General features: G+C 40.8%; 1 protein-coding gene across 1 annotated transcript; it reads left to right on the forward strand.

Moving 5' to 3' along the window:
• Nucleotides 1-8570: 8570 nt before the first annotated feature.
• On the forward strand, nucleotides 8571-22437 carry LOC132781875 (V-type proton ATPase 16 kDa proteolipid subunit c). The gene is made up of 3 exons (XM_060786401.2): nucleotides 8571-9015; nucleotides 19608-19791; nucleotides 21395-22437. Exons 1-3 carry the CDS (start codon nucleotides 8934-8936, stop codon nucleotides 21597-21599), a joined length of 471 nt encoding a protein of 156 aa, XP_060642384.1. The 5' UTR covers nucleotides 8571-8933; the 3' UTR covers nucleotides 21600-22437.
• Nucleotides 22438-22608: the final 171 nt, after the last annotated feature.

Here is a 22608-nt window from a genome sequence, read left to right on the forward strand (position 1 = left end):
TGTTGAACTGCTGACCTGAAGGTTGGCAGTTCGAATAAATGGGACAGGGTGAGCTCCCACTGTTAGCCCTAGCTCCTGCCAACCTAGCAGTTCAAAAACATGCAAATGTGAGTAGATAAATAGGTACTGCTTTGGCGGGAAAAAGCAAAGAGACACTCCAAGCAATCTTTCCGGCCACACAACCAGGAGGTGGCAACGCAGGCTCCTTGGCTTGAAAATGGAGAAAAACATCTCCCCCAGAGCCAGAGACAAGCACTGCCTCCAAAAGCTGGAAATGAAAAAGAGATGCCTCTGCCTTGTCAGTGTTTGTGTGTCATTGTATGTGATTGTGAGGCATTGAATGTTTGCCTATGTCTACTGTAAATGCTGTAATCCGCTCTGAGTCCCCTAGGGGTGAAAGGCAAAATAAAAATAAAGCACATTTATTATTATTATAATTATAATTATTATCATCATTATCATCACCATCATCATCATCACCATCATCATCATTATTATTATTATTCCCTTTCCAGTTTTACATACAATTCTTTCTATCATACTATGCTTCAACAGATGAAATTTCCTGCTCAGAGCACTCACTATAAGCCATATGTGCCTTCAATTTGCCTTTCGGTGACTCCATGAGTTTCACAAGGTTTACTCAGAGATGGTTTTGCAAGTTCTTTCCTCTGAAATACAGCCTACAGCATGGGGTATTTGTTGCTGGTCTCCCATCCAAGTACTAAATAGCACTGACCCTGCTTAGCTTCAAAGATCAGGTGGAATCTGGTGCATTTATGGTAGCTCACAAGGAAGAAAAGCTTGCCTCTCTCTAGAGACTAGATTTCTAGAGGGTGGACTTCAGCTCATGATGATCTATCACAGTGTTTCTCAACCTGGGGGTCGGGACCCCTGTGGGGGTCGCGAGGGGTGTCAGAGGGGTCGCGAAAGACCATCAGAAAACATAGTATTTTCTGTTGGTCATGGGGATTCTGTGTGGGAAGTTTGGTCCAATTCTATCATTGGTGAAGTTCAGAATGCGTTGTAGGTGAACTATAAATCCCAACAACTACAAGTCCCACATGTCAAGGTCTATTTTCCCCAAATTCCACCAGTTCACATTTGGGCATATTGAGTATTTGTGCCAAGTTTGGTCCAGATCCAACATTGTTTGAGTCCACAGTGGTCAATGGTCAATGTCCACCAGACCCTCCCAATATTTTCTCCTGGTCATGGGAATTCTGGGTGTCAAGTCTGATTCAATTTCATCATTGGTGGAGTTCAGAAGGTTCTTTGATTTTAGGTGAACTATAAATCCCAGCAACTCCAACCTTGCCAAATGACAAAATCAATCACCCCCAACTCTACCAGTATTTAAATTTGGGCATATTGGGTATTTGGGATTTGAAAATACAACCTGCATATCAGATATTTACATTACGATTCATAACAGTAGCAAAATTATGAAGTAGCAACAAAAATAATGTTATGGTTGGGGGTCATCACAACATGAGGAACTCTATTAAAGGGTCACAGCATTAGGAAGGCTGAGAAACACTGATCTATCACATGGTTGCAGACAGACAGGCCTTTGGGCAGAAGAATGAGGAAGCAAACTACTCATTTGCCCAGAAGGTTGGGAAACCGGAGCTGAAAAGTGGCACTTTCAATGGAATCAGTGGACAAAGAAATAACTATGTAGGCACAAGTTAGGGCAGGGTTTCTCAAACCTTTACAGCCACTAAACCCTTTTTAAAGCAAAAGTTTCTCATGGAGCCCCAAGAAATTATATTGTATTACATTGTATTACATTGTGTTAAATTACATTACATTACATTACATTATATATCCAAGAGTATTAAAGGAACTAGCAAAAGTCATTTCGGAACCACTGGCAACCATCTTTGAGAGTTCTTGGAAAAGTCCCAGCAGATTGGAGGAGGGCAAATGTGGTCCCTATCTATCATCAAGAAGGGGGGGGGGGGGACAACCCAAACAATTATCATCCGGTCAGCCTCACATCAATACCAGGCAAGATTCTGAAAAAGATCATGAAGGAAGTGACCTGCAAACACTGAGAAACGAATGTGGTAATTGCTAATTATCAACATGGTTTTATCAAAAACAAGTCATGTCAGACTCATCTGATCTCTTTTTTTCGATAGAGTTACAAGCTGAGCAGATGCAGCGAATGCCATGGAAGTAGTGTATCTGGATTTCAGGAAGGCCTTCCTTTGACAAGGTCTGCCATGACCATCTGGCAAACAAACTAGTCCAATGTGGGCTAGGCAAAACTATGGCTAGGTAGATCTGTAACTGGTTAAGCGAATGAACCCAGAGGGTGATTCTCAGCAATGCTTCCTCTTCATCCTGGAAAGAAGTGATGAGGGGAGTGCCAGAAGAAGGGTTCCGTCCTGGGCCTGGTTCTATTCAACATCTTGATTAATGACTTAGAGGAAGGGTTAGAAGGCATGATCATCAAGTTTGCAGGCAATACCAAATTGGGAGGGATAGCCAACACTCTGGAAGACAGGAGCAGAATTCAAAACAATCTTAACAGATTAGAGAGATAAATGGCCAAAACTAACAAAATTTAGTTCAACAGGGACAAATGCAAGATACTCTAATTAGGAAGAAAAAAATAAACACAAAGATACAGAATGGGGGACGCCTGGCTCGACAGCAGTACATGTGGAAAGGATCTTGGAGTCCTCGTGGACAACAAGTTAAACATGAGCCAACAATGTCATGCAGCAGCTAAAAAAGCCAATGGGATTTTGGCCTACATAAATAGGAGTCTAATCCCTAGATCCAGGGAAGTCATGCTACCCCTCTATTCTGCCCTGGTCAGACCACACCCGGAATCACACTGTTTCCAATTCTGGGCACTGCAATTGAAGGGAGATGTTGACTCTAAGCTGGAATGTGTCCAGAGGAGGGCGACTAAAAGGATCAAGGGTTTGGAGAACAAGCCCTAAGAAGAGTGGCTTAAGGAGCTGGGCATGTTTAGCCTGCAGTAGAGAAGGCTGAGAGGACGAGGTGGTGATGGCCATGTACAAAGATGTGAAGTCATAGGGAGGAGGGAGCAAGCTGCCCTAGAGATAGATAGATAGATAGATAGATAGATAGATAGATAGATAGATATCAGGCATGGACAAACTTTTGGACACATGGGCTACATTGCATCCTAAAATTTGACAGACTGGCCGGGCCAGTAGCATATGGATTATTATTATTATTATTATTATCAACAGCAACAACAACAACAACAACAACAACAACAACAACAACAATATATTGCTGCCTTTTCATGATACCCCAAAACAGCAGACTCGCTATATTGCATGGTAAAGCCAGCCCTTGTAAGTTTCATATCTATGCATTTCCAATCACAATAAACACTGCATGCACATTTAAAAAAAACAGTAGGAAAAACATATATCAGTAATCTTGCTTTAACTAGGCCAGAAGGGTACTTCTTCTCATTTCAAATGGTTGCTATCATCTCATTCTCCTAGCAGCCTGCAATTCTGAATTCTATGACAAGCTTAAATGTCGTGATGCTGCTTGTACTTTCTGCATGGAGCATTATCTGAGCTAGCTGACCTGATCTCTGTTATACGAAGTCTGTGCTTTCATGACTAGCTACAGGGTTATGCTATGTAAAATCCACAATACTTGAAGGACAGCTTATGTGTTTACTAGAAATCCTATATTCCATCGCTTGCTTTTCCCGCAGCTTCGTGAGCTATATAACCTTTAAATGCCCTTCAATTGTTTTGGCAAGAAAAGGAGAGAAATTGTGTAGATAATTTTCACACTTTCAGAGCTTGCTTGCAAGTTTCCCCCTCAGAAAGCTACCAAAGGACCAGCATTAAGCTCTTACTTTTTATATCTTAAAGAGAGTCCATCTAGAGCTTGCTTATTATACATTAAAGAGAACCAATCTGTTGCTCTCAGATTTTCACTAGGAACCCATGCAATTATCCTTGCTGGACTGACCGTTAATTTGGTCACTTTTCTCATTATATTCAGGGCAACAGGCCTCCGAGGTGGAGGTTGTCCCAAATGGTCCCCTCATTCACAAAATCTGGGAATGCTCATCATCCTTTACCATCATCCCTTTTCTGCTTTGCTCTGGACACAAGGCAGACACATTCCCCCTTCCTTATCTGCAATGTAGGCATCTCTGTAGATCCAAACTACTATCCATCTATCACCAGTGGCAACCAGGAACGCTTTTAATATTTAGTGGAAGAGCGCCAACAGAAGGGTTATTTGATATGATAATTGAAGGATTGCTCAGGTGTCCTGCATAAGAGAGGTACGGTGGGTTGTTGTTTAACACAATCCACAGTTATCACAGTGGGTGCTGTAGATCAACCAGAGGTTGATGGTTTAACTGATGATTTAGAGAGAATTGTGAGTTTTCCTGTGGCACAAAGCGATGGGCTCTCAAGTCTGGAAAATTCAGGTCTGGGAAATTGTGGTTCTCTTATGATGAAACTGGCTCGGAAAGTGCAGGACCTCAAGGCCAGTCAGGGGAGCCAGAAGTAGCAGCAACAGATATGGAATTGAATAAAGAGCTGAGTGATAAGGAGCATTCTCAGGAGAAACCACCTGTAGCACGGAGATCAACAAAAGTCTTCATTTACAGATAAGAGCCAAAAATAGATTGCATCATTCAGAGATATTATGTGGGAAAGTTGTGAAGGAAATTCACGGGGAAAGGAATTATTTAATGGATGTCTTAAGGTAAGTTGTTTACCTTAAGGTCGGTTCAGGCAACACTGTGTTAGAGTGAGAATCTAAGCCTGAGTTCCTGGTTCAAGTCCAGTTTGATTTTGGGTTTAATATATCCTGGAAGTTTTTTATGTTCCCATTCATGTACTCCTGTTCAAGTTTTACTCGTTACACCTTCTTGATTGTGGGCTTATGCTGTATCTGTGATTTCTGGTTGTTAGCACTGGAACTTTATAAGACATTTGGATTATTTTCTAGTTATCACCTGTTGCTAAATCTTTTTGGATTATATATCTTCCTTTCTTATTTCTGATTTTTTTTGCTTTTTATATGTTTTTACAATAAACTGTTTGCATATATTCCTGGACTCTTGTGTGGTGCAATAGTCATAGGATCATATTATCTAAGACCTTTATATGACATCATATTTAAAATTGTTCGAAATTTTCCACTTGAGTTATCGGATTTGAATTTTATTGTATAGTTTTATGGGTGCTTATATTACATTATATTGCATGGTTATATTGTTGGGTCTTCCCTGAAAACATATTGATATTATTCAGCCAGGCTTCACACTACATCCTACTGATATCGTGCTCAAAATCAAAATAATACAGGTTAAGATACATTTGCAGTTATGACACGGAGCAATATAAAAATATCCATTAAACCACATATTACGTAGAACGTGTACATCATTACACATGTACACATGTTAAGGTAATAGGCGTGTTATTATCTAACTCAGTCATGTTCGAATAGTTAAAAGGCTCAGTCATTGCAGATATCAACAGTGTAAAGCCCAGATCATCAACACACATGTACAAATAAAACAATGGTCAGAGGTTATGCCAGTCTCCAAGGACAATATAGAAGAACACTCACACCAGCCATGGGCAAACTTCGGCCCTCCAGATGTTTGGACTTCAACTCCCACAATTCCTAACAGCTGGTAGGCTGTTACAAATTGTGGGAGTTGAAGTCCAAAACACCTGGAGGGTTAAAGTTTGCCCATACCTGATCTACATTGTTTAATTAACAGAGTTTGACATCAGTTTAACTCCTCTGGCTCAATGCAGCAGATGTCCCAAAAATAAAGGTTAATGGTGCAACACTAGAAAACATTGACCTTTTCGGCTCCCTAGGTACCCACCTCTCCACAAAAGCCGACATCAACACCGAAATGCATCACCAGTAGAGCTCTGCGAGAGCAGCATTTTTTTCAAACGAAGCTAATAGTGTTTGAGGACCGTAAGGATACCAAGATGCTAATTTATAAAGCGATTGTACTCTCAACTCTGTTATATGAAACATGGACTGTCTACAGATGTCACTCTTGACTTCTGGAACGACCCCTTCAGCGATGCCTTCGAAAAATCCTGCAAATCTCTTGGGAGGAAGAAACAAGCGGATGAAGGTCAGCATCTGGAAGAGGAAGCAAAAGCCAGCAGCACTGAAGCCATGATCCTCCAGCATCCTCTTTGCTGGACTGAATGTGTCCAGAGGAGGACAACTAAAATGATAGAAGGTCTGGAGACTCTGAATAATCCCTATGAGGAGCATCTTAAACAGCTGGGTCTGTTTACCCTGCAGAAGAGAAGGCTGAGAGAAAGAGACATGAGAGCCATGTTTCAATATCTGAAAGGCTGTCCTAAGGAAGAGAGAGCAGGCTTGTTTTCTGCTGCCCTGGAAACTAGGACTCAATGGCGGCATGGGCTCAAATGACAGGAGAAGAGATTCCACCTGAACATTAGGAAGAACTTCCTGACCATAAGAAAAGCTATTCAGCAGTGGAACTCTCTGACTCGAGAGTTTGGTATAAATTCCTTCTCTGAAGTCTTTTTAACAGACACTGGATGGCCATCTGTCAGGAATGCTTTAATTGTGCTTTTCCTGCATGGCAGAATAGGGTGGGACTGGATAGCCTCTGTGGTCTCATCCAACTCTATTATTCTCTGATTCTATGTTGTATGAAGGCCCCATCACTGTTGTCTCCCAAAGCACTGACTTTACTCTCAATTCAAGAACGGAAAACGGAATTGAAAGATGGGCTTGAAGCTGATCTTAAAAACTGGATTAAACACTGGGAAGACCTGGCCCTCGAGCGTCTAACCGGAGGCCAGCTGTGACAAACAATGCTATGGATTTCGAAGAGGCATGAATGGAGGGTGAATGGGAGAAACATGCCAAGTGGAAGAAGGTGGATCAAGCAAATCTCATCATGACTGCCTTCCATCTGAATATGTATGTCCTCACTGGGAAAGTAAAACCACGCCAATCCAGAATAGGTCTCTACAGTCACTTACAGACCCACCGCCAAGACTCTGCCCTTGGAAAGCAATCAGACTCATGAGCCACAATTGACCACCCATAACTATTATTATTGTTATTATATTTATTTATACCGCGCTTTATCTCCCCAAAGGGGACTCAAAGCAGCTTGACATAAAAGTATTAGTATGCAATTTAAAATATACAAATATGCAAACATTAAAATAGAATTAAACACTAACAGCACTAAAAACCAGTCACAGTTAAAATTCATCAAAACGGTTGAAAAACCACCCATGAAGCAGGGTACATAATTTAGCAATATTACTAAATAATAATAATAATAATCTAGCAGAAGCAGGGTACATAATTTATCAATATTACTAAATAATAATAATAATAATAATAATCTAGCAGAAGCAGGGTAATAATTTATCAACATTACTAAATAATAATAATAATCATAATAATCTAGCAGAAGCAGGGTGCATAATTTATGAATATTACTAAATAATAAGAATATAGCAGAAGCAAGGTACATAATTTATCAATGTTGTTGTTCATTCGTTCAGTCGTCTCCGACTCTTCGTGACCTCATGGACCAGCCTACGCCAGAGCTCCCTGTCGGCCGTCGCCACCCCCAGCTCCCTCAAGGTCAGTCCAGTCACTTCAAGGATGCCACCCACCCATCTTGCCCTTGGTCGGCCCCTCTTCCTTTTGCCTTCCACTTTCCCCAGCATTATTGTCTTCTCTAGGCTTTCCCGTCTCCTCATGATGTGGCCAAAGTACTTCAACTTTGTCTCTAGTATCTTTCCCTCCAGTGAGCAGTCGGGCTTTATTTCCTGGAGGATGGACTGGTTGGATCTTAATTGATAATTAAAATTTATCAATATTAATTAAAAAATAATAATGTAACAGCGTTTCTCTCCAGGATGAAGAAAGAAGGGTAATTGGGAAACACCTTTTGTATGTTTTTTACCTCTTTTCTACAATTTGATTTATTAATCCCTATTCTGGGTAGAAACAGGGTTCCTAAGGTATTAATATTCATGAGAATTAGGGGCAAGACGAGGGATAGGAGGGCATGCCAAGTTGGCCACGCCCCTTATGCAAATCGGTGCTGAATCACCCTCACCTGAGAAGGAAATAAGCCCCGCCCCCTCCCCCCCCCCCCCCCCCGCATTGGAGAGGCCTAGAAACAATGAGTGAACCATCCTTCACTTTTTTGGGGGGAGGGTTGAGGGCAGAAAATGCCCTCAGTCTCTGCTTCTGTTATATTATTATTATTAAACCATAATCATTAACATTGATAAATTATGTATCCTGTTTCTGCTATCTTATGATTATTATTTAATAATATTGATAAATTATGTACCCTGCTTCTGCTAGATTATTATTATTATTATTATTTCCCTTAGTTTAGGCAACCCAAAAGGAAAAAAGAAATAAATATTTTATTCAGGAGTGGTAATAAATCTCAAACTAACTCTCTCCCCCCCCCTTTGTTTTCTACATAATGGTACATTCCAAGCATGAAGGGCGGCGGCGAGGCAGGCTGGGGAGGGGCGTGGCTTGTTCCGCCCACGTGACCCTCGGGCAGCGGCCATTTTGTCCTGCGGTGGCGGTGTATTTAGAGCGAGCCGTGAGCGCTGTCTCGGAGCAGCGGAGAAGGAGGGGCTGTCAGTGACAGAGAAAAAGGGAGAGACAGGAAGAAAGAGAGCGCCAGTGCTGCTTCGCTCCTTCAGTGCTGCTTCGCTCCTTCAACTACCACCAGCAGCGCCTCCTCAGCCAGCTAGGCCGCTCCGCCATCTTGCCGACGGGGAGAGAGAAGGGGCAAAAAGGAAAGAAGACGCGGCGGTAGCAGAGGAAGGAGAGCCCCATCGCCCTCTGGCCTCCTGCGTTCTCTCCTCTCTTCCTCACAAACACACCGCTCCGCCATGTCGTCCTCGACCACCGCTCCTCCCGAGTACTCCCCCTTCTTCGCCGTCATGGGCGCCTCGGCCGCCATGGTCTTCAGCGGTGAGGCGCTTGGAGGGTCTCCTTCTGGGGTGGAGGAGCGGGACTGCCAAGGGAGATCTGTGCAGGGCCTGTCCGTCCTTGGGGAGAGGAGGAGGAGGCGTTCTGTCGGCCTTGTGTGTCCCTTCCCTGGCCCTGTCTTTCCTTTCTTCCCCTCCTTCTTCCCTGGTCCAGCTGATTGTGGTTTTACGTAACTTCTAACCCGAGCATGGGCAAACTTGAGCCCTCCAGGTGTTTTGGACTTCAACTCCCTATGAATTGTGGGAGTTGAGGGAGTCCAAAACACCTGGAGGGCCCAAGTTTGCACATGTCTGTTCTAACCCGTCTCGAGACAGGAGTGGTGGGTAAGACATACAATTATTATTATTATTATTATTATTATTATTAGCTTAGGTACCCAACTGCCTCGAGACAGGAGGAGAGGCGGGTGAAACATAAAATTATTTTGATATTATATATTATTAGATTAGGTACCTGGCAATGCCATTATTATTATTATTATTATTATTATTATTATTATTATTATTTAAGGGTTAAGATTAGCTTAGGTACCTGGCAATGCCATTATTATATTATATTTTTTTATTTATGACATTTATATGCCTCCCTTCTCACCCTGAAGGGGACTCAGAGCAGCTTACAAGATATATATACCAATAATATATTATGTTATTAGCATAGTACAATATCAGTATTATATGTTACTATATTGAGCTATACCATTATATTGTAATATTAGTAATAATATTATATTCTTAGGTTCACAGCAATGCTATTATTATATTACATTACTGTTTTAATTAAATATTATTAGTTTAGGTACCTAGCAATGCCCATGATAGGGATCCAGTAACACTATTTCTCAGAAATCTTCCTTGTAAGTTATTGGTTTTTATGAATAGGCTCCTTTATGAAATGCATCAAGATGTGGGTAAACTATAACTCCCATCATTCCAGGTGAATTCATCCCCCCCCCCCCAAGTTGGTCATGATGGGTATGTACCCTCCAGAGTATTTACTGGAAGTTCTTCCTGCAAGCAGAATGAACGGCAATTTTCATCATCCAGAGTCAGTGCCCAACCCCTCCAGTATTTTATGTTAGTCATATGGGGGACATAATGTGTGCCAAACGTGGTCCAGATCCATTGTCATTGGGAGCCACAGTGCTCTCTGGAAGTGGGAGCCATCTTGAAAAATACATATAGGCATAGGTAGATACATACAGAGAAACATGTTTTCCCTGTTACATACATGGATATATAGATTAGTCCTTAAGGCTCTGTCTAATACGTGCCATTATAAAACACTCCCATTTGCTTCTTTTGCTGGTAGTTTTCTCCTATGAAGGGAAGGCTCCCAACCCTTTGAACCCTGCTTCCATTCCAAAGATTGTGTAATTGTGTAATTCTGAGGAATCCATCTTCCCTCCCCTCTAGGCTCAAGAGGCAAGGAAGATACGTGAGGTTTGGAGGCAAGAGGATGGCAGCCCTGTTCTCTTGGTGTCCTTTGCTCTCCAAATCTCCATCCTTGGACAGGTTCATTTGGAACAACTGGCTTCCTCTGTTCACAGGGAGAGGATAAGGCAGCCCAACAACAACAAAACGTTTTGCTGTCTTGGTTTTTAGACATGTTCCTGGGATAATTTGGGGTGCTGATTCAGAAAATTGCATTGTAGAGACTGCATCAGCTCTAGATTCTTAGATATGGTTATCATGATTCTTTCTGGGCAAACAGGTGACAACTGGTATATGACATATGTTCTGTATTTCCAAAACTAGAGGTGATAGGGGAACACTGGTGCCATTTTTGGAATCAGAGGGTCTTCAAGCATCTTACTGTCCTTTGCGAATGTCCTTCCAAAAGGCTTTCCTTATGTCTCTTCCCCATAAATGGAGTGAGTGTGTTAGCCGTTTAGGTGAGTCTGATCTTGCCTGTTTGGTGTTTTCCTAAAGGAATGCAGGCATCCTTCCCTGTGTTAGCCGGCCCCAGTTCTACAGACTGGGTGAAGTGTCCTGCCTTTCTTCCTCCTTTCGTTTTCTAGCTGCCCAGAGACTGTGGCAGTGTACTTTCCCAGATGACAAGAGAGAAACGGCAGTGCGGGGGCGAGAAGAAATCGCAAGCCAGTTGGAGCCGGAGAGGCTCCTCCTGTCCTCGCCATTGCTGCAGTCTCTCTGCCTCCCCTTGGTCCCTGAGCATATCAATGGCCTCCTCTGGTTTTGCCCTGCTCCTTCCAGCTGGCTCATCTGGGTTGCCTGGGGAGGGGAGCCGAAAGAAAGGGAGAATGTCGAATGTCGCTGTAATGGCAGTGAAGGTGATGTCATAAGGGCTGAGTATCAGCTGGTGGAGGAGCCCCTGGCTGTCATGTGACTGCAGGGAAAGAGAAGGGGGTGCTTTGCAGGTTTTGCTCTTCCCTCATGTCAGTGCTTGGCAGTAATGAATGTAAGCCTAGGTTGTGCCATGCTGTCTAACCTATATTTCTAAACCATGAAACCTAAACATATTCTGGTTGCTGCCAGAGGTTGCATTTTTATGATTGAAGAAATTAATCTTGCCAGAGTTGTAAGCTGCCTTGAGTCCCCCTACGGGAGTGAGAAAGGCGGGATATAAATTAAGCAAATAAATAAATAACTTGGTTTAACTTGCTGCCCACCAATAGCAAACATGGCTTATCATTGCATATCTTGTGATGTGCAACGGCATTAGGTTGTTCTGGAACAAAATGATTGTCTTAAAATATGCAGGACAACGGGGTTTCCTAGCAGTGCAATGATCATGTACTTATTTATTTAGCAGATGCATATTATCAAGTGAATGCCTGCTACTTGAATTAGCATTCTCTTTCAGCTAAATAAGCTTCTGAGATATAGCCCTATGCAAGCCAGTGTCTTTGAACATTACTGTGCTAAAAGGTTTTTGCGTGGCTGAGAGCTGGCTTCTTAGTGAACAAGAGAGATGAATACTAATAACTACAAAATTGACTATACATTTTTAGTTCTTAACCCCAAAACCATCCTATATTTGTTGAGAAGATTGCAGACAGGATATTAACCCCCTGATTGACCTTTATATTGTCCCAGCAGTTGTAAAATTGCCTTTGATCTTTTTGGAAACTTTCCCCAAAAACAGTTTATTCCAACTGTATCTTTAAAAGAACGTTCAAATAGGGAAATGGTAAGTTTTGCTAGTACTAATCAAAATAAACAAGTAACTTGAAAACATCTCCATTCAAACATTGTTACTGTAGTTTTACAGCAGCTACTGCAAATAATTGCTGTCAGAAGTCCTGGGTTTCAACTCCCCTCATCTTTAACTAGTGTGGTGATAATAATACTGGCTGTGGATAACAGCAGCTGTAATCCAGTACATCTAGGAAGACGCTAGCATGTGAATAGCTGCTGCTGAGCCATATGAAATGATATTTTTGATGTATTAACACATCATGTGACTTCATTAGGAACAACTGGCTTCCTCAGTCCTAGAACTATTGTATGGCACAAGTTATGCCCAGCAGCATAGTTATAATCTGCCAGCAGTATAATTCAATGTACAGTGTAGATTATTATGGTTTAATGATAGTTTCCACTGACATTAGGATTCATGCATAGAGCTAACTGTTCTAGAAAGAAATCACCCTCCCACTCTCTGAAGTCCACTCTGCAACTGCAAACAGCCTCTGGGTGTTTAAAAAATAGATCTGACAAAATGGAGTAGTTACCCCATGGCCCTCCAGATTCTCATGTAAATGCCCCCGAATTGGACATGCTAGTTGTAGATGGTCCACCAGGATCTAGTTATTTTGCCTTGTTAATTGTTCATATTGTTATTCCAGTAAGGTAATTTACATGGAGCTTACGTAGGAAAGAGCTTGGAAATGGCTAGGTGAATGTATAGCATTTCAGAGTAGTCTTTTTCTGTTTCAAGCTAATCTGCTAAAGCAGCAAACATAAGACTTGCACTGTAGCTTATTGTAGTGGCATCCTTCAGCTGAGATGGCATGAGCTTTGCTGCCATCTGTGAAGTAGCCCTGTCAGCAGATGAATGAAAGGGGCCAGTCCCTGCTTTTTACAGACCTGTTACTTTAATTCAGATCAGGTTACTGACCAGGCACCTGGTAGCTTTGCCATACTTCCAAGAGCAGTCCAAAGTAAAATAAACAAAAAAAAAACCCAAAAAGAGTTAATAGGTATGTAGATAGGTTTAAAGTCCAGCACTGGTGGGATGTTTTTTCACAGTGCATGCTATTTCAGGACTTTGTTGTATACAACTCCTTATAATTATCATAAGTGTCTGCTGGGCAACCAGTAATTCTTAGTGGATATAGTTGGACCACAGTAAATCATACTTTGTCACTACTAGCACTGACATTCAGTGATAATCTTTTCCAGATAAGCGTGAAGATACCTTATCAGCTGCAGCCATTCTAGAAAATTTACATAATATGAGTAGAAGGAACATGGAGCACTTATTGTGGTATGCCATAAACAAAAAAGTCAGATACTTCATTTCCTTGCAGTCTATACTAGACTGATCTACTACCAGCATGCTCAAGCCTTGTTCTGTACTGGCTGGCTGATGATGTCATGTTGTATAAACAGTTCTGTACACAATAAACTGTGCTGATAGTAAACAGCTTGTAGAATCTGTGCAGGTCATGGCTGGCTAACCTTGGGTTGGTTGGTAACCATCCTCTGATGCTGGGACCACTATGACCTTCAAGTGACCAGTGCATTCTGCAGGAGTTACTCAGTGACTGCTCTGAAGCCACAGAGAGTGATTTATGGATTTCCCCTGCTTTGTTAGATGTGTAAATGGTTGTCCCATGCTTCTGAGTGATATGACAGTCTTAATTTTTCCATGTAACATTGCTGATCAAGATATTTCTCGAGGCCAGAAGGAAATGAGAAGATGACCATTTCCATTGATTAGAAGTACTACATTCTGGCCTATGCTAGTTTAATTTCTCATGTTGATGTACATGAAGTGCTGGAATGGATGAAATGATATACTGATAATGTTGTGCCATTTGTACTTATACAAGGTGGACCACAAAGGTGTGTGATGTTTTAATAACTTTTGAATTAAAAAAAGATTTTAAATGTATTGTTATTAAATATTGAATCTTCTTTTTGACCTGCCTTGTATCTGCACTGGCATTGTATATTCAAAATGCTGAACATAAGCATTATAGCTGTGTACAATTTTGATGAAGTAAAAACATTGAAATGACATCATATTAGCATCATCCAGCAATGGATGTCCAAACAAAATGTTCATCTCACTCCAAATATGTGCATGTAGTATGGCCTTGTGTCACTTTAAGTAGTATTTTGATTTATGGGGACCTTAAGGGAAACCCTATTGTGGATTGGTTATTTTCTTTTTTTGACAGATTTGTTCAGTGTGAGGGTTGCCTTTGCCTCCCTCTGAGAGTGTCATGTCTACCCTATCTCGGAGTCCCTCCAGGGAGATAGAGCAGAATTTAAATAAAGTTTTATTATAGGCTTTTTTATTATTATGTGCTCAAACTCAGTTGTTTTCATGGCTGTGCAGGGATTTGAGCCATGGCCTCGGAGTCATGGCCTAATGCTCAAACTACAATACCATACTGGTTCTTACATTTTGGGGGGATCTGATTTTAATTCTCATTAAATTACTTGGAAAAGCAGAGGCTGTGGAAGTAGCTTCTTCTGGCAAACAAAGATATCTGACTAGACTTATTTATATCATGCTATCAGTTTATATGAGTGGCTTGATATTCTTAATTTGACAGTTCTGCCCCCCTCAGGTCATCAATCTAGAAATACATGAACCTCAAAGAAAGAGGGGTGGCAGTAAGGTGGGTGTTAAGTCCTGAAGATCCTGGATTTTGTGTTGAAATGGTGCCTCACTATCTGCTGGGACCAAGGGACTTGGTACTGAATCCTTCATAGAATGCTGTTTCTGTAAGCTGATCAGTACACTTACATTTTGCAAACTAGTCCTTCTCACATTAGTACTATTTTTTTATTTACCAGTAAAATGAAATAGTTCAGTATCATCTTCGGATGACTCTACAAAATGATCCTGGTTAGTCGTGGACTGTTAGAAAAACTAGTAGACCAGAAACAGATCGATTTAACTATGTCATCCATTTGAATTACTTGAGGTTGTAATCTTTCAGCTTTATGTCAAAACGATATGTGTTTTCAGCTTCTTTACCTGATATCTGGAATTAATGTCTATCTACCATTTGTATCAGAAGTGGTTTGTTTGCTTACTGTAGGTCCCAGTGTAAGAAAACTAGCATTTTGTGATTTGTGCAAGGGAGGCAAAGTTGGGAAATTTCTTTCAAATTCTTGCCTGAACTGTTATGTACAGAAAGTGAACAATTTATATCCCGATTGCATGATGAGATAGGAGAGTTTCACAATAGCCACATTTATTCTGTTCCTGTAAACTGTAAATTTGTTGCAAGAGGCTATATTGGGAGGCAAGCAGCTTCCTGGAAGTAAGGATTGGGCAACCAAGAACTTGTTACTTTGGGATCTTTGAGGAAGTAGCACATTGTATTGTGTGGCAGTGTTGGGTGAAGCGCACCCCACTCTGGCAGAATGAAGATGCATTTGAATGAGTGCTTGTAAACTGATAATTATTTTCTTATCTGATATTTGGTAATTTCTCCTTCAAACAGCTGTAAACAAACCCTGAACACTTGAATAGATATGACAGTAGTCAAATGGCAGGCTTACCACTTTGTTAGTCTTGATCATTAAAAACTCCCACTGGTCTGTACTCAGTAGCACTAGTTGCAGCCTTCTGCTATATAGTTAGAGAACAGCTAAGCTGTGTTGCAATGTCCAGTCTAATATTTCAGGGTTTTTTTTTTTTTTTACAGATGTGTAATGGATAGAGCAAGAAGTAGCACATCACAAATGCAAGCGATTCAGTTGGAATTGGCACAATTACTACTATAACATAGACTGATCTTTTGAAGCTGTTTCAAAGGGGACGGGTTTGGTATAGGAGATATGTATTGGGCTAAGATGAAATATAACCAAATGTGGGCTTCGGTTAGAAGCTCAGCATGGTCTCTGCTAATCAGCATTGGGTTAATGTAACTGTCCTAAGAACTTTCTCTTCATTTATGGATAAAATGTTGTTTTGTTTAGGTGTTTTTACTTGAACTTGTACAGTGGACCCTTTCCTGAATCCATTACATGCACTCCGATCAAACCCTTTCTTAAATCATTATTAAAGGCGAAAATGACCAGGGCATAAGAATGAAGTAGTTTCCCTCTAGTTTTGTTTTCCATATTCTTCTGTGTCTTTATTTGTTGAAACAACTTGATCTTAATTGAGTCAACAAACTGATTAAAGTAAGGCTTGAGAACCAAATTCTGTTTAGCAAGGCATTCACTCATCAGCTGAGGTGACATCTGATCCCCATGTCCTTAATATTTCAGAATACTGGCTCAGAAGCACTAAAGAAGGATGAATAGCTTCTGAACTGTCAGTCAATCAAAAGATCATCCCTAAATAGAATTTGCAAGTTTTTAAATGAAAGTTTGCAGACTGTCTGATTACAGCATGTGTAAAAAGTGATTGCATGAGGACCAAAACATTTCTCCACTTTGTGAAATTATACACTGTTTTTTGCCAAATCTATATTGCTACACAAAGCGGTCACAACACACCCACATAGTAAAGATACTGCAATAAATACGGTACAGGAACTAAACAAGTCATTTTTTATGCATGAGTACTTGTGAAGCTGTGCATTTTGTGTCTCCTTGCCATCAGGACCTTAATATGCAAGAAAGTTTACTAATTTTGGTTTTATAGCTTCCCTAGTCCAGTGGTTAAGAAGAATTAGAACATAAATGCCTAAATCTCAACAATAGATTACACTATGTAACAAAATTTGACAACCCCCCCCCCCAATTTGAAAAACGTTATTCCTGTTTAAATGTGTGGTACTTATTTTGAAAGTAGTTGTTCCACTCCAGAAACATTGGTGAGATTCAAGATATTCATTGAAAACTATCGCAAAATGTGCTGCAGGATGTCCTGCCAAAACAAAGTTTTTACAGTTTAATAAACTTTTTCCATGTGTTTATGATACAACCAATTAGGAAATGACATACATAACTCAGGAACAAAAATAGTGTTACATAGTGTTATAAGTACAATTTTGAAGTAAGCCAGGATAATGTATCATTGTTCTTGGATAATACTAGTTATATGAAAGTTTTCAGCGTATTTCCATTGCTTGCACTCAGGCTTGTAGATTCGGTAGAGACATAATGACATACTTATTTTATTTACTTACTCTATTTGTATCCCGCCTTTCTCTACCCCAAAGGGGACTCAAGGTGGCTTTATATATGGCAACTATTTAATGCCTTTAAACAACAATACATTAAAATACATTAAGTCAAAAATATAAAATTTAAATTAAATGCACATTAAAACATATAAAACACTGGAACCACCATTAAAAATCACGCCATTCACAATTATAATCTGGGGCTGTTCCAAAAGTCAATGCACATAATTCCGTAGCTATTATTGCACTGTAGTTAATCTCTGAAGTCTTGGTCCCAGAGCCAGATTTTCACTTTCCTTCTGAAGGCCAGGAGGGAGAGAGCTGCTCTAATATCACTGGGGAAGGGAGTTCCACAGCCAAGGGGCCACCACCGAGGCCCTGTCTCCCATTCCTACCAGATGCACCTTCAGTAGAGGTGGGACCAAGAGCAGGGCCTTCCCAGACGATCTTAATCTCTGAGGTGGTTCATAGGAGGAAGTTCATTCAGACAGGTAAGCTGGACCTGAACCGTTTAGGGCTTTATAGGCTAAACTTGGACTTTAAATTGTGCTCAGTAGCAGACTGGCAGCCAGTGGAGCTGATGTAACAGGGAGGATGTGTGCTCCCTGTATGCTGCTCCTGGTGAGGACTCTGGCTGCTGCCCATTGGACAATTTGAAGCTTGTGAACAGTCTTTAAAGGCAACACCACATAAAGCGCATTGCAGTAATCTATTTGGGATGTAACAAGAGCATGGCCCACTGTGACCAAGTCTGACTTCCCAAGGTATGGGTGCAGCTGGCACACAAGTTTTAATTGTGTGACAGCTCCCCTGGCCACTGCCGAAACCTGGGGTTCCAGGCTCAGCAATGAGTCCAGGGGAACTCAGAAGCTGCGAATCTGTGTCTTTGGGGGAGGGAGTGTAACCCCATCCAGCACAGGCTGTAACCCTATACCCTATAATAGGGTTTGGTTCCAGGACTTTCATAGTATTATATATACATTCCATTATATGGTTCCATTGCGTTATATACAGTGACTTAGTAAAATGGCATCCCTCATCTAAAATGGCAAAACAAATGCATTAAAATACATATTTAGGCTGTGGTTAGGTGGAATCTGTAGGTTCGGAGTGCCAACTGTATGTGGTAAGACAGAGCCCTCATATGAATTGTAAGGAAAGTTGAAGGTTGGATAGTTCTTCAATTTGTGTTTTGCACTGCTGTTCATACAAGCTGTTTTCACATAGTTGCAGGACAACTATATTGCTTGGGGAAATTGGAGAGCCATTTCCCAGCTGTCCTCATTCTTACAGAATCAGTGTGGCTGTGACAGGGCTTGGCAAGTGCTTGCTTACTGCTTAGTTCTAGCATTTCCTGGCCCTCCACTTCTAACTGCTGTTCAAGTAGAAAAGGTGTGTTTTAAATAGTTGGGTGACTTACTAACAAAAGTTCAGACAGAAGTTTAAAAATTGTTATTAAAACTGTCTGGGTAGGCTTGCCAGAAGAAATAGGTCATCAGTTGTGTTTTAAAGCCGCCTTGAGTCCCCTGCAGAGTTGAAATGGTGTAGAAATGGTGTTAATAAGCAAATAAATAAATTCCGACATCTGTTTGTAACCATTAGAGTTCTATTGGCAGGTCGTTCCACAGTCTTGGGGCGGCCAATGAAAAGGGGGTCCTCTGGGTGGTGGTTGCCAGGCGGATTCTGGTAGGCTGGAGCAGAGGGGGCCCCCAGAGGACCTCAGTGCCCAACAGGGGGGATTGTATGCAAGAAGGTGATCTTGTAGGGAACCTGTACCCAAACCATGTAGAACTTTATATGTCCATGCCAACACCTTGTACTTTGCCCATAAACTAATTGGCAGCCAGCGAAGTGATTTTAGAATAGGTGTAATATGTTACTCCTAGATACTTTTTGATGAGCATTCCCTGTATTTAGTCATCTGGATCATTGATAAAGGTACTGAATAGTACTAGGCCCAGGATGGAGGAGAGCCATTGAGGAGCACTCTCTTCAGATTTGCTCAGTTAGCCAATCACAAATTTACTTACCAGTAGCTTTGGCTACTCTGTATATGTGTAAAGATATCATGGTCACCTTCCGAGATCAAGATAACACTCCTCAGCATTCCTTTCAGTGAGTGAAGGGAATAAAGCTAGCTATGTGTGCCACAGAAAACAATTTCCTTTCTTTTCTGCAGAGTGCAAACATGATTGTCTTGGTAATCGAAGTGGGTTTCTTCCCCCTGGGTTCTACTAAAATGCTGCTTTAGATCTGTAAGACTCAGCTAGGTTTTTCTCTTTTCTTTCAGCCTTGGGAGCAGCATATGGCACTGCAAAGAGTGGCACAGGTATTGCAGCCATGTCAGTCATGCGACCAGAGCTGATCATGAAGTCCATCATTCCTGTTGTCATGGCTGGTATTATAGCAATCTATGGCTTGGTAGTGGCAGTTCTTATTGCCAACAACATCTCGGATACAATTCCACTATTCAAGTAAGTTTTTTTGTGTGAATTGAAAGTTGTGTTTGGGCAGAAGATAAAATAGCCAGGTCTCTTACCAGCTGAAGATGCATATGTGTGCCTGTGTACCTTGTTTGAAATCTAAGCTATGACTTCCTCTGTTCATATACTAAATATTACCATGTAGACCTGTGTTGCCATATTTGGCTGAGTGTCGATGTCATTTGAACGATAGCACTTACATAAAGAAACGAGAATTTGTGTTAGTACATGCTGTCCATTACAATTTTAAAAATGAACAAATGTAGGTGGAACTGTGGAGCTATTTTACAATTATTTTTCACCAAGCCACTGCTTGTAGTTTGATAAAACAAATATTTAAATATGTAACAGTGACATACAGCGAAATGGTTAAGCAATGAATTATTCAGTGATAGTTAATTTGAAGCATGTTTGTAAACGAATCCTCTCCCTCCTGTTTTAGACTTTGTCAGGCATGGATACTCTCTCTCCATGTTGTCCCTGAAATGGAATGAAATCCAATCAGTTTTAAACTTTCATGAGAAATTGTAACTAATTGGTAGTTTACTGGTCATGGGTTGTGCTTGAAAGAAATAACTAACCATGACTGCAGATGCAATAGCTACTTACTAGACAAAGAAGAAGTAGGATTAAGAGAGAGAGGTCCTGTAAAGGGATATTACACTATGTAACAAAATTTGAAAAAAAATCTGTTTCTGATTTGAAAGTGTTCTTTCTGGTTTAATTGTGTGGCCCTTACTTCAAAAGTAGTTGTTATACTCCAAAAACGTCAGCTTTGCGGCTGCCACAAATGAGATTGAATTGCTTGAGACTTAATGAGATATTCATTGAAAATTTTGAGCAAAATATGCTATAGCAGGATATCACACAAAAACAAAGTTTTTGCAATTGAATTAACTTTTTCCATGTTTTTATTATGACAGAATCAGTTAGTAAATGATACTTATAACTCAGGAACAAATATCGTGTTACATAGTGTTAATGGCCTGCTGGAATAGCTCTGACAGGTACATGAGCTGTCAGAATTTAAAAACCATCTAAAGAGCTATTTCTTCCTGCAGGCCTACCTAGGCGGTTTTTAAACATTATTTTTCAACATGTGTCCTTTGTTTAATCTACGTTTTATTTATTTTAATATGTATGTTTTAATATGCATATTTGTGGTATTGCTACAATGTATATGTGTTTTAATTATTCTGTAACCTGCCTCGAAGCCACAAGAAGAGGCAAGTAAGAAATAAAATTATTATTATTATCATCATCATTATAATCATCATTTGCAAGAACTTTGGCAGTACTATTCAATTGTTTATTCTGTTGTTTTTTTGTTAGTTTTCTCTCAAGCAGGCATGGAAAACTTTGGCCCTCCCTCCAGGTATTTTGGACTTCAATTCCCACAATTCCTAACAGCCAGTAGGCTATTAGGAATTGTGGGAGTTGAAGTCCAAAACACCTGGAGGGAGGGCCAAAGTTTTCCATGCCTGCTCTAAAGAAAACTAGTTTTTTTTTTTTCAAGGACACTTCAAGAAAACAAAGACTTCCCTGACACAGTGCATCTGCCTGCCACTAAACATATCTCCCTTAACTCTTTCAGGAGCTTCCTTCAGCTGGGTGCCGGTCTGAGTGTCGGACTCAGTGGGCTGGCTGCTGGCTTTGCCATTGGCATTGTGGGTGATGCAGGCGTACGGGGGACCGCACAACAGCCCAGGTTATTTGTGGGCATGATCCTCATCTTGATCTTCGCTGAAGTCTTGGGTCTTTACGGCCTCATTGTCGCCCTGATCCTTTCCACAAAGTAAAGGGGGGGAAAGAAACAAAAAGAATCACCACAGCGTATGATTTAAACAACAAAAGATTACCCCCTTTCCCCAGCTCCAGAATGAAAATGGTCTCTCCACAATGTGTACAGTTGTCATCAGTTTGGTAGTTGATCTCTTGTAAATGCGCAATGTATGTTAGTGACTCGTCTGTCCTGTATGTACTTCAATATTAAAATACTGAATGAGCTGCTTCAAGCCCCTTTAGCAAGACTTGAGGGAAGCTCATGTACAATTTTCCATCCATTTTGCCATTAGAGTACTTTATGTATAAATATGAATTAGAAATGGTAACCTTTTTCTCTTCACTGGATGTTTTATTTATAAGACTTGACATGTTCATACATATGGAGCAAGAGTTTTCAATTTCCCATGCTATATATATTAATCTCATATATAGGTAGATTAATACACTGTGGGGTTAATTGTAAGTGCAGAGAAATCCTTGGATGTAATTTGATTCTAAAAGATTGCTGTTTTGTCCTGATATTGGAGTGTGAGACTGTTTGTGTTTATACATAACAGCAGAAATGTCTGAGACACTCCCGTGTTCCAAGTAGTAAAATCCGTATGCTCCGGCATCTAAAGTTGTGCACCCAGTGTTGGGTTTTGCAGTTATACGTTTCCAGATAATAAAATTTCCTCCACTATATCATTGTAAAGAGGTGTGTCTTGGTGTGATTGTCTCTGAGAGAAACTGATCATAGGACACTTACCTATTCATGCCTGGACTGTACAAGCCTGTCTCAAAAATTTGATGCAAGAGGTGGCTGGATTGTTAACTGTGGGCCAATATTAAATGGTATATTTCCATATTCCATGCCAATGAGTGAGGTCTTTTTTCTTTTCTTTTTGCTCTCACTGGTGGTAAAATTGCATTGGGAAATGTGCTGGAGCAATGTTTCAAGCTTTGGGGTGTGTGCATGCTGCAGAACTAAGGAGTGATCAGTGATGTGGACAGACGTAGCAAGAACCACAATTGGATCCTGGC

The sequence above is a fragment of the Anolis sagrei genome, chromosome X (genome assembly GCF_037176765.1).
Source record: "Anolis sagrei isolate rAnoSag1 chromosome X, rAnoSag1.mat, whole genome shotgun sequence".
In the NCBI taxonomy this organism is placed as follows: Eukaryota; Metazoa; Chordata; class Lepidosauria; order Squamata; family Dactyloidae; genus Anolis; species Anolis sagrei.